The 13340-nt window shown below is 43.7% G+C and overlaps 1 protein-coding gene across 1 annotated transcript in view; it reads right to left on the minus strand.

Moving 5' to 3' along the window:
• LOC126236989 (circadian clock-controlled protein daywake-like) overlaps positions 1-12957 on the minus strand; it is a 122144-nt gene extending 109187 nt beyond the window's left edge. Inside the window, exon 1 of the mRNA XM_049946714.1 lies at positions 12746-12957. Coding sequence (XP_049802671.1) covers positions 12746-12917 — 172 coding nt within the window. The 5' untranslated portion in view covers positions 12918-12957. The remainder of the gene's footprint in view (positions 1-12745) is intronic.
• Between the last annotated feature and the right edge of the window lie 383 nt (positions 12958-13340).

Below are 13340 nucleotides of genomic sequence, written 5' to 3' on the forward strand. Positions count from 1 at the left end.
TCTAAGATAAAACGACGGGCACAGGAGGCTAAATCATGGCGGACAGCATCAAACCAATCGCAGCACCATGACACAAAAAATATTATTTGTCTACTTTTCTTACTGGTCGGTCTAGGTGACTTACTAGCATACAGAGAACCTGAGTTCGAACCAGGGCAAGTATGTTAGAATGGCCTTAAGAGGACTACCGCAGCCGAAGAGCCACCTCAGGTTTTTAAGTCCGATAACCCGGGAAACCTGTGTGATAATCATTTGTCCTTCAACAGTGCCATCCATTGATAACAGATTGTTTTGAATCATCAGCCCAAACCTTTCTAAAGAGCAGCGGTCGCTGAAGAAGCCACTACAGTGGTGCTCGGTCCGAGTGCAGGCGGTTCCGAACCCTGTCGGTGGAAGAAATATTCGTCACATGTTATTGACAGCACACCAGTACTCTGGGATATAGCCCACACCTTTCGGTAGTGTAAGGGCGCTGAGTTGCACCTTTTTTTCGTCCAATCTTCCTGAAAATGGGGTAGACTCGAATTATTTTATCGCCTAAGCAATCTACACTACTGGCCATTAAAATTGCTACACCAAGAAGAAATGCAGATGATAAACAGGTATTCATTGGACAAAGATATTATACTATAACTGACATGTGATTACATTTTCAAGCTGTTTGGGTGCATAGATCCTGAGAAATCAGTACCCAGAACAACCACCTCTGGCCGTAACAACGGCCTTGATACGCTTGGGCATTGAGTCAAACAGTGCTTGGATGGCGTGTACAGGTACAACTGCCCATGAAGCTTCAACACGATACCATAGTCCATCAAGAGTAGTGACTGGCGTATTGTGTCGAGCCAGTTGCTCGGCCACCATTGACCAGACGTTTTCAATTGGTGAGAGATCTGGAGAATGTGCTGGCCAAGGCAGCAGTCGAACATTTTCTGTATCCAGAAAGGTCCGTACAGGACCTGCAACATGGGTCGTGCATTATCCTGCTGAAATGTAGGATTTCGCAGGGATCGAATGAAGGGTAGAGCCACGGGTCGTAACACATCTGAATTGTAACGTCCACTGTTCAAAGTGCCGTCAATGCGAACAAGAGGTGACCGAGACGGGTAACCAATGGCACCCCATACTATCACGCCGGGTGATACGGCAGAATGGCGATGACGAATACACGCTTCCAATGTGCGTTCAGCACGATGTCGCCGAACACGGATGCGACCATCATGATGCTGTAAACAGAACTTGGATTCATCCGAAAAAATGACGTTTTGCCATTCGTGCCCCAGGTTCGTCGTTGAGTACACAATCGCAGGCGCTCCTGTCTGTGATGCAGCCTCAAGGGTAACTACAGCCATGGTCTCCGAGCTGATAGTCCATGCTGCTGCAACGTCTCCGAACTGTTCGTGCAGATGGTGTTTGTCTTGCAAACGTCCCCATCTGTTGACTCAGGGATCGAGACGTGGCTGCACGGTCCGTTACAGCCATGCGGATAAGATGCCTGTCATCTCGACTGCTAGTGATAAGAGGCCGTTGGGATCCAGCACGGCGTTCCGTATTACCATCCTGAACCCACCGATTCCATATTCTGCTAACAGTCATTGGATCTCGACCAACGCGAGCAGCAATGTCGCGATACGATAAACCGCAATCGCGATAGGCTACAATCCGACCTTTATCAAAGTCGGAAATTTGATGGTACGCATTTCTCCTCCATACACGAGGCATCACAGCAACGTTTCACCAGGCAACGGCGGTCAACAGCTGTTTGTGTATGAAAAATCGGTTGGAAACTTTTCTCATGTCAGGACGTTGTAAGTGTCGCCACCGGCGCCAACCTTGCGTGAATGCTCTGAAAAGCTAATCATTTGCATATCACAGCATCTTCTTCCTGGCGGTTAAATTTCGCATCTGTAGCACGTCATTTTCGCGGGGTAGCAATTTTAATGGCCAGTAGTGTATTTTTTTCTCGCAACAGAGCTATTGGTAATGTTCTTCTGCCTCTGAGTTTTAATTTATCATTATACTTTAAAAACACATAATCAGCTATCAGACTGTGGAGCCAGGAAATCATGAGCGTGCGAATAGAAAAATTATGAAGATCATTTGTCTCCGGCACTGCTGGACACAGGTTTACCGGTTGTTTTATAGATGTGCTCTACTGTAACATTCGGCCTTAAATCCTAGCTATTTCCATTGCGGCTTAGAGGCTGAAGGCCATTAGTTATTTACATGTACATTGAAAAATAGAACGCAGATATGCGAAAGTATAATAAATCATACATATCTCTTGCTGTACTTTAGTGGAAGAGTTCTAAACTTGTCTAGATATTTTTGGAAACATATTTAATGAATCATAACAACTTATTATTTCCGGACATGCAGTGCGAAGAGAGTTTTTCTTCTGCTGTTTCTCTTACGCGGTAGGTATTGTGACATATGCTTATGGAACTCCTTCCCTATTTAGCATGTCTGTTATTGCATTAATTTAAAGGAAATGTGAAAGTAATCAATTTAAAACCGTTTAACCGGCCAGTATAGAACGGTAGTAAGCAGTAACAGTCACTGTCCATTCTTTTGCGAGAGCCCGCATCTCGTGGTCGTGCGGTAGCGTTCTCGCTTCCCACGCCCGGGTTCACGGGTTCGATTCCCGGCGGGGTCAGGGATTTTCTCTGCCTCGTGGTGGCTGGGTGTTGAGTGCTGTCCTTAGGTTAGTTAAGTTTAAGTAGTTCTAAGTTCTAGGGGACTGATGACCATAGATGTTAAGTCCCATAGTGCTCAGAGCCATTTTGAACCATTCCTTTGCGAGAAGGGGAAACATATAATGTCAACAGCACACTCCATACGTTAAAATTAATAAAACATGAGAAAGGTTAAACCAGACTCTTCAAGGAGGATCCATAGTTCTAGGTGGACTCAAAACGCAGGCGCAACGTGAAATTTTTGCGTGCCATAAATACTATTTCCGATGATACTAATATTTTGTGCCAGTTATGGTACTGTGCTGTAGTGGAGATCAGATCCCGGAACTTAGGACTGGGGCACAAAATACAAATAGTCTTAATAAAATTTGCAAGCGAATAAATAATAAGAGAATCACTAAATGCACAATATATGAAAGAACTGATAAGAAATTTCACAGTAAAATGGCAAAAACAGTTGTTGTTGTTTTGGTCTTCAGTCCTGAGACTGGTTTGATGCAGCTCTCCATGCTACTCTATCCTGTGCAAGCTTCTTCATCTCCCAGTACCTACTGCAACCTACATCCTTCTGAATCTGCTTAGTGTATTCATCTCTTGGTCTCCCTCAACGATTTTTACCCTCCACGCTGCTCTGCCATGCTGCAAAAACAGTATGAATATTGAAAATGACATCGAAAAGCTTATTTGCCTGACAGGTAGTACCTACTACACCCAGTCTCTTTGTATTTCTTTTACAGTCACATTACTTGCAGAATTTTCTATGTTCATTAATGTTATATTGTGTACCACTATGTACTTAGAACAGTTGCTGCAACACTTGTGATTCATCATGATTTCAGCGGTTATGCGAACTGTCGTGCTGGAGCTAATTCGGTGACAAAAACCTATTATGAGAAACAGACCTGTTTAAATCTGATGTCCCCTTCCTAACTGATCTTTGTCTGGAATTTCGTATATAAATTCAGTCGACCGTGGCTGTACTACCAAGCTCAGTGTCGATATTATTTTACATCGTGTGTTATGTTCGCATGTACTTCGGTTTTACGTCTAACATCCGATCATTATCTTCCTGGAAGTAATTTTTGAGACTGGTAGGTATGCTTATTGGTAAGCGTTATGTGGACTATAGACCCAAGTGAAAACAAATGACTAAACAAATATAAATTCTACTAACAGACTCTTCGTTTAGCGCAGAACGAAGTAAGCTTTGCAGAAAATTGACCGACGTCTTTGTCCTTTGCGTTCAGAGTGATGAGAGATCAGGTAATCGCTTCTGTTGCTTTCTCCTGATGAGGTTACGTTCGGGTTAGCTGCATTCCACTAGGCGGAGGGAAAGTGCATCCGTTAGGCACTAATGCGACTTGCACTTTTCCCGTTAACATCGACTGCTGTTATCGCTTCCTGGAACGATGTTCATTGAAGACAAATGGGCACTTTTCACTGTCGATATCTGTGCATACTTCTTCAGTTTAATACTTAATAAATTTCTAAATTGACTGACAGCGATTATCTATTGCACGATGATTTTGAATTTCATTACGAAGAAGATGAACACTCTATGTGAGAAATGCCCATCACAGGAACCACGTCACAGAAGCAAACAGTTGTCAACATACAGAACTCTTAAAGAATGCAACCCATTTATCATCAAAATATTGCATGCTTTACTAAGCATGCAAATTTTCGGGTGACATTTTCTTGCATTCTTACGATCTGGGAACCAACCTAACAGTCTGTTACAGGGGGACCAGAGATAAACGTCAAACCGTGTCCATGGTAAGCATTAAACACAGCCTTCCTTCAAAGATAAACATGACATAATCCTCATACCGGACACTTTTCGAAATCCAATCCCTTCGATTCTAAACCGTAAATATGAACATTGGAGGTGCCGATCCGGTCAACTGTAGTTTAACGCATGAGTATTTTACAACGCATCCTTCTTCGGCCACCAAGTGCAAGTCTTACTTCATTCGACACCACTTTGGGCGACTTGCGCGCCGGTGATGAGGATAAAATGATGAAGAGGACAACACAACATCCAGTCTCCGAGGGCAGAAAATCTCCAAACCGGCCGGGAATCGAACCCAGGCCCGCTTGCATGCGAGGCAAACACCTTACCACCCATCTAAGCAGGTGGAAATTCTTCACAGTATTCTATTAGGAATGTGGATTTGCGAACAATGCATTCAAATATACAGACAAACGTCACTTATGGCTTTGATGGACGTTACTTTACAAACCAAACGTTTAAACACCATATTTGTGGTTAATTACACATTCTGTTGGGTTTTTATAGACGAAAAGAAGCTTAGGTTTAATAGCAGCATGGAGAGAAAATAGTCGTACGGTACTGAGTAACCGTCCCAGTCTTAATACAGAATACACAGGAAAACCGCAATCCGCACTGACAGGACCAAGGAACGTTACTGTCATGTACTATGGGATCGTGTAAGAGTAGATCACATGTCGTGTTGGGACGCGACGTAAACAAGCTGTTGATGTGACTATTTTCCTATGGAGGGCTTTCACCTACACGTACGTCTGTCCTGTCGCTGTTAAGTTTCAAATGGTTCAAATGGCTCCGAGCACTATGGGACTTAACATCTGAGGTCATCAGTCCCCTAGACTTAGAACTACTTAAACCTAACTAACCTAAGGACATCACACACATCCATGCCCGAGGCCGGATTCGAACCTGCGACCGTAGCAGCAGCGCGGTTCCGGGCTGAAGTGCCTAGAACCACCCGGTCCCAGCGGCCGGCCGCTGTTTAGGAATGTACTCTTACAGCCAGGACTGTGGACTAGATCATGTTGGCCGGCCGGTGTGGCCGAGCGGTTCTAGGCGCTGCAGTTTGGAACTGCGAGACCGCTACGGTCGCAGGTTCGAATCCTGCCTCGGGCATGGTTGGTTGGTTGTTTGGTTTGGGGAAGGAGACCAGACAGCGTGGTCATCGGTCTCATCGGATTAGGGAAGGATTGGGAAGGAAGTCGGCCGTGCCCTTTCAGAGGAACCATCCCGGCATTTGCCTGGAGTGATTTAGGGAAATCACGGAAAACCTAAATCAGGATGGCCGGACGCGGGATTGCACCGTCGTCCTCCCGAATGCGAGTCCAGTGTCTAACCACTGCGCCACCCCTCGGGCATGGATGTGTGTGATGTCCTTGGGTTAGTTAGGTTTAAGTAGTTCTAAGTTCTAGGGGACTGATGAACTTAGATGTTAAGTCCCATAGTGCTCAGAGCCATTTGAACCATTTTGAACCAATTAGTTCATGTTGATACTGAGCAGCAGCATTGTAGCAGATGTGTTTTGTATTGGACGTGGCAGTGTAGTTAAACTTACTACTTGCTGCGTACCAGAGACTTGCTACAGTAATTTGAGAATCATGGTTATGAATTGCGGTTGATGTCGTAGGCGTGAACATCACAGAAAATATCTAGAATGTCTTCAGATTCCTACTAGAGCTAGTAAATAGGAACTTGCATGCGAGAGGTAGTAACTATGATTCAGAATACCAATAGAAATAAGGACGTCGAAATAAAGACTTACACATAAATCCCCCCCACCCGAGTCCATTATTTTAACGACTATTCCATTTCATTACCCCAGTGTCGCAACGTGTCTTGAAATTTGTGTTATAAAATTTTCTTCGAAAGGGCAGTCACTATAATGTGGAACATTATGAGTTTTTAATAGATTTTTTCTCTTTAGCTGAGGCCAAGTATACTACCAACGCATGTGCTGAATTCGTCTACCCCGAAGAGAAGCTGCTATAGCAACTCACTACCTTCGTTGTAATTTCTCTTAATTAAACATTGGTGGGTTCTCTAAGATTTCCATTAATCTTGTAACAGGATATTCTCATGTAATCTCTAGTTGTCACTTGCAATTTACCTACATTTAAGAGAGCTGTCGTTTAGTGAACCAACTTGAGATACATTCAAGTCGTTCTGTATCTCCTTACAATTATACAGCGTCGGGATTCTCATGTAGACAACATGACAGCGAACAATCAGAACGTGCTGCTGGCACCATGTGATAAATCGTGTACTCGAATTATCGAGCATATTGTTCAGTGCCGTACGTTCGGTAAGTGGGCTACCACTGGAATCTGCATTCTGTGTTTTCTCTTTTCTGTTTTCATCTATCGATCGACATGGCATTTCGGGAAAGACAAAAAAGCGACATTCGAAAGGCGATGGGTTCAAATAACTGATGGTTTATACTCTTTCATGCATTAAGCGATTCCCTTAAATGGCTCCGGACTAGTTCCGGAGTGACTCTTATGGAGCGAGGTGGCGCTGTGTCCCTGGACTCGCATTCGGAAGGGCGACAGTTCAATCGCCGTTCGGCGATGCAGGTTTAGCTTTTCTGTGTTTTCCGTAAACTACTTCAAGTAAATTCTAGGCTGGTTCCCTTGAAAATCCCAGAGCGTATTTCCTTCCCGATTCTTTCCCAATCTGAATTTGTGTTGCGTCTCTCATGACTCAATCATCGGCTGGAGGTTATCCCCTAACCTTACTTTTTTTTTCAGAATTATTCATCTTGACAGAGTTGACAAGTTTCCTTTCACATCCTTGTCCAACTGAACTAGTGTTCCGTCTATAGTGACGATGCCGACTGTGTGCTAGAGTCTAAACTTTTTCTCTTTTTCCGTTCATTACTAAGAACAGAGCGAGTACAGTATCCAGCCTAGGAATCTTGAAATTCGAACTTATGAAATGCTGCGCTTATCTATTGTGTATTGAACAGGTGCAACCCTCCTAACAGTTAAAACAAAATTTCAGCCAACATCTACATTTATGTTTCCACTTTTGAAGCCACCATAAATCGTTTCGTGAAGGGTACATAACGTATTTGAATTATTTTCTGGGCTCCATTTTTCATACATTAATATTTCAGATGCAGGAAAATTGTTTATATCGCTGTCCAGTCCAAAATTTCTCTGATTTAATCATCGTGGACATTAATCGAAATGTATGCTAGCGGAAGTGATATGTTTCTTGACTCATATGGGAACGGAGAATATCGAATTTTCAGAATAGGTTATAGAAAGTTTTTCGTATAACTCCTCCTAGTGCATCCTTATACATTTCTTTGGTTGTCACTCCCTGACTAAGGCACTTGTAATGAATTTCATTGTTCCCTTGAATTAATTCAATGTCCCACTCTCTCAAGTTTTGATCAAACGAGAGTTTCACAAGCAACCTTTCTGAGAAAATTGCACTTTCTCAGGATTCTTGTAACGAATCTCAGACTGGAAAACATTTTCCTCAAGTCTATATTTATTTGGTCGTTCCAGGTTACTTATTATGAGTGATTCCAATGAGATATCGCTGATTATGTTTTTAAACGGATTGCGATACATTTCTCTTACAATGGTGTGAGCTGCCAGTCCTTGCACCAAAAGATGATCAATTGCTCATCTCTCCATGTCTCGTAACGATTTTATAACCAAAACACCCCCGTGTGTAGTTGATCAACAGCTTCGGTTGGCTATAGACGTTGTTCGCAAGTTCATTTATGTACCGTTTATATAAATAGTGTACAATCGCAGTCCTACCACTGTTCTTGAAGTACACCACGCATCGTTTTATTCCCAACGGTGTTTCCCTTATAAGAAAGTATTACTGATTTTCGTTTGGCAGGAACTCTTTAATCCAATCGCATATTTATTCCTAGCATGTGTTTTGTTTACTAGAAGACTTGCCGATTTTACCTAAAGAATTTTCGAAAGTCATATACTCTCAACAGCTTCCTGGATATCGAGAACAACGTCAAAAGTTAGAGTTTATAATTTTGTTGGAAGAGGTCCCCTGTCTGCACTTTTGTTCAGATCTGTTGTTCACTTACAGCTCGAGCTTTAATATGGTTGAGAATTAGCATTCAAGAGTAGTGGTATTCAAATTTCTGTACGGCCATCTAGATTTAGCTTTCCGTGGTTTCCACAAATCACTTCAGATGAATATCGGAATGATTGCTTTAAGTAAGCGGTACCCAGTTTTCTGCCACATCATTGTTCCTCTAAAGTGCTCCGAAGACCTTGATATCGAAGTGCGCTAATCCGTAACATTCCTTTTTTCAGTTTATTACTGGATGCTGACTCGCTTGACAAATAAATTAAAGCGCAGTTCTCTGACATGTTAAGATGGTGAGATGAACCAGGCCTAGATCGACTTCACTCACCTGATTAACGATCGTTTGCCTAATACACCGGTAAGTCGGAGAGTAGATTTTAAACTGTTTCCCACACTCGTCCAGGCGAAAGCTAGACTTGTTCACCGCCTCCGCCTTAGAAAGAAACCACAGATCGTTAAAATACGAACACACGATCGAAAGACAGAAGGCATACACGACTTTCCCCCATTAGTGTATTGGCAATTGAGACGACAAGAAGGAGATCGGTCAGCGTAATTAAGACAAAATAATTTTCATATGGACACTGACACCTCGGGTCAGACGATGAAGAAGAAGTTTGCTGTTTACTGTACTTTCAACTTTCAAATACGTTATTACTTTATTTTGTGAACTAGTCGTTGGAGAATCCATGCAAAGATGACCGTGTAACAAAGTCGACTACAGACAGTCGAGATCTTTGAAGTCTCCTTGGTGTGAGGTTTGGTCACATGTTTCCGGCCGCTTAGGCCTGTTAGCGTTGCAGCCGGTTCGCGAACACGCAGTATCGAAGCATTTTCAAAATGGCTCTGAGCACTATGGGACTTAACTTCTGAGGTCATCAGTCCCCTAGAACTTAGAACTACTTAAACCTAACTAACCTAAGGACATCAGACACATCCATGCCCGAGGCAGGATTCGAACCTGCGACCGTAGCGGTCGCGCGGTTCCAGACTGTAGCGCCTAGAACCGCTTGGCCACTCCGGCCGGCGAAGCATTTTCAAACAACATACTTTTGTTCATAGCTGTGTACGGCGTGAACGTGTTACTTGTTCTCGGCAGCGTCGCAGGCTGGAGGTTTTGATGAAACGGTTCAGATTATTGCGCTTATCTGTAGGCAGCCACCTATTAGCAAAATGATTTAAGCGTCGATGCTATATTTGCTACGACGGAAAGCATGTCTGGCATTCCGTTACTATTTTATTGTCTTACGGGGTCTGTAGTTACGAACTTGGTACAGAATCCGAATCCAGTCATTCATTTCCAAAAGTAAAGCATTCAGCTTAATCATTCTCCCATTCTGTTTCATTTTTTAAATGTGTAGCATTGCCTGTAGACTTAGTGCATTTTCTGTTTGCATATCTAGTTTACGGATCACGTGTCTCCGTGCTGTCAGAGGGCTGTGTATTATCCTCTCTATTTGCTTTTGATTTAATAACACGTCGGGGAAATTACGTTCATTCATTCATTCATTCATTTGAACTTCCTTGGCCATTAATATTTACTACATGAGCATAGCTTTTACTCTGTCACGATTTCATGGTCATGTCTTGCAAAGTGCAACCAGACCTCCGCTAACTAATGCCTATCCCAATTTTCGTTTTAAACTGGGCGTCATACGTGGAAACCCCTATTTTAGGTACAGTATTACATATTCTTGTTGTTTGCGAGTGTGTAGCAACCAGAGAGGTACGTTTCGACGCAGTTGCTGCTCCGAGAGACGTAGTTCGTGTATCTACAGAAGTATATCTATCTGGTGTTTCACAAACCACCATGCAAAAAGTGATTCTCAGCACTGTTTTCTAGAACATCCTTATGGACTATGGATATTCAACCTTGCAAGAATTTTTTATAGAGGACAGACAAATGAAAACAAGGAGATGGAAGAAAGTAAGTAAACTATTACTTTAGTAACCATAGCTATTAATACCTTTATCCCACTGTGAGACAATACAGTCAATGCCTTCATGGGAAATCAATGTTTGCGCTTGCCTACGGAATCATAATTATATTCAGGAGTGTACCTCTTCGTTCCAAGCAAATCGACACCTAGGAATGTCTTTCTTCAGGGCTCGAAAAATATGGAAATGGCATGGGGAGAGGTCGGGACCGTAAGGAGGATGTGGGCCCGCCCACATGTTGCCAAGGTGGTTTCGAGTACGCTGTAGAAAGTTCACTGGGAAGCTCCTACATATGCTCCATACAGTACCAATCTCTCAGCACGCGATTTCCACATTTCTAGAGGCATGAAGGAAAACATTTGTGGACATCGATTTTTTTCGGACGAAGGGGTGCACGCCTGGGTACAATCATGGTTCCGTGGGGAACTGCCAACATATTTCCATGAAGGCATAGACCGTCTTGTCTCACAGTGGAATAAATGGTATTAACAGTTATGCCGATTTGTTTTGAAATAATAAACAGTTTAGTTACTTTTTTCCCATCTGTGTTGTTTTCATTTGACAGCTCCTTATAAATAATTTCTCGGGTTCAGTCAGGTTTCGTCGATGCAGTAAGCCTATTTTTTCTGTGTTGAGCGATTATTTATAACCGTGTCCTGCTCAGTTACCTTTCAATTAGTTCGTTGCAGTCAAATTATGTTTGTTAATGTCTTTGGTGGGTCATTACTGGGACAGTTATAAGACATGGTTTATCCATCAGTAAACCCAGATTCGTTAAAGATTCGAACTCCCATGTATAAAACAGCTTCAAATGTCATATTACTTTACAAATGTGTTAAATACTTGACGTTAAGCATCTAGGCTAGGAAAAGGTAAGAAAAGTGCTCTCATTATGAAATACTGAATGAATTTGAGCCTCTCAATTTGCTCTCCGCTTTAAGCAAAATTTATTTGTTGATGCATGTCAAAGTTTATGATGTCATATCTCACGAACTACAATTCGTAAAACGATATACTTTTGCAGATACGTTCAGTGGTATATGTGGCTACAGCCGCGGGGAGTGGCAGCGCGGTTAGAGGCGACATGTCACTGATTGCGCGGCACCTCCCGCCGGAGTTTCGAGTCCTCCTTCGGGCAAAGGTGAGTGTGTTGTTCTTAGCATAAGTTAGTTTAAGTAGTGTGTAAGTCTATAGACCGATAACTTCAGGAGTTTGCTCCCTTAGGTATTCACACACATTTTTTATGTGGATATAGTCTGCAAAATGTGTTGAAAATAGTCAGTAGTAAATTAAAACATCATACCTGATAGGGTAGTTTTACTGCATGAACAGCGAAAATGTAGTAAACGTTAACCTTTTTTCCTTTCACTACTTTGTGGGTTGGGTTGTTTGGAGGAAGAGACCAAACATAGAGGTCATCGGTCTCATCGGATTGGGAAGGAAGGGGAAGGAAGTCGGCCGTGCCCTTTCAGAGGAACCATCCCGGCATTTGCCTGGAGCGATTTAGGGAAATCACGGAAAATCTAAATCAGGCTGGCTGGACGCGGGATTGAACCGTCGCCTCCCGAATGCGAGTCCAGTGTGCTAACCACTGCACCACCTCGCTCGCTCACCACTTTGTGCATCGTGTCAGCGAGGGAAGTTTCATGAAGGTTTGAAAGTACGTGTCAAGTTTCTTCCAAATCACTAAATCCTTTCTTTCTCGAAACTTGGATCAATATAGTGCGTTGAGTTGTGCTGTCTCAAAAAATTTACACAGTATGTGATATTAACACTTGTCTTACTGCGTTAAACTCTTAACGTACGATTATACCCGTTAATGAGTAGATTAATAAATTCGGTAAATAAATATGCGAGATATTGGAAATAAAATTTACGTTGCACTGTGCGTCGTTAGATAGGCAACACCGAGACTGAGTACCATGACACTGGCTATCCTTTTAGTAATACAGATTTCAGGGCAAGTGAGGTTTACTTTGCATACACCTTACACAGTCTAGGAATCTCTAAAAAGACAGGTCATGAAACGGTGACCTTATCTACTACATTTGCTTACAACTGTGGCGAATTTGTTTGCCACGAATACGTCGGAGAACTGTTGTGGATGTCCCACAGATAAAAATTTATGCTAATCTACTCCGTCTCGGATGGCTTTAATATTAGGAATAACGAAGGATATAGTTGGCTTGTTTTTACTGTACGCATTGCTAGTGGCCAGTACAGTAGGAGAAGAGCAATTGTGGGCGCTCACGTGTCTCTTTGACGACGGCGGCGGAGGTACAGGCCGTCGGCAGGGTGAGCGCCAGCAGCAGCGCGAGCAGCCGGAGCAGAGGCGGCGGCTGCTGCTGCTGGGGGCGCGGGGGCGCCGGCCGCGCTGGCAGCACCACCCTCTGCTGCTGCGACGTCTGCGCTGGCTGCGGCATGTCTGCGGGCGACGCACTGGAGTCTGACGCTGCGGCTGGCCGGCACCTGGCGCGCCACTGGGAGAAAGCGTCCGCCGCGCCCGTCTTATTGGGCGTCGTTGCGGCGGGGAGGGGGTGGGGGAGGAGGCGCCGCCAGCACGTCCGGCCGCGGCCACCGACGCCCCTTCTTGGTACCGCGCTGTCAACATTGGTCAAGGTGCCGTCTGCAGAGGTCAGCTCACACCTTCTCTCAAAAGGGTGGCCAAGGTGTTCCTGAGGATATTCTGAACAGGCACACCATACGGTACAGTCTCGACAGGAAGAGTCCAGTTTATCACAGGGTAGTGTGGTAGAACCATCATTATCCACGGTCTTTATAAATGACTTGGAAAAATATAATTGCGTAGGCTTCCGCGGCCAGAGTCAGTCGATATGGTCGTAGAT

Source organism: Schistocerca nitens, chromosome 2 (assembly GCF_023898315.1).
Source record: "Schistocerca nitens isolate TAMUIC-IGC-003100 chromosome 2, iqSchNite1.1, whole genome shotgun sequence".
NCBI classification, from domain to species: domain Eukaryota; kingdom Metazoa; phylum Arthropoda; class Insecta; order Orthoptera; family Acrididae; genus Schistocerca; species Schistocerca nitens.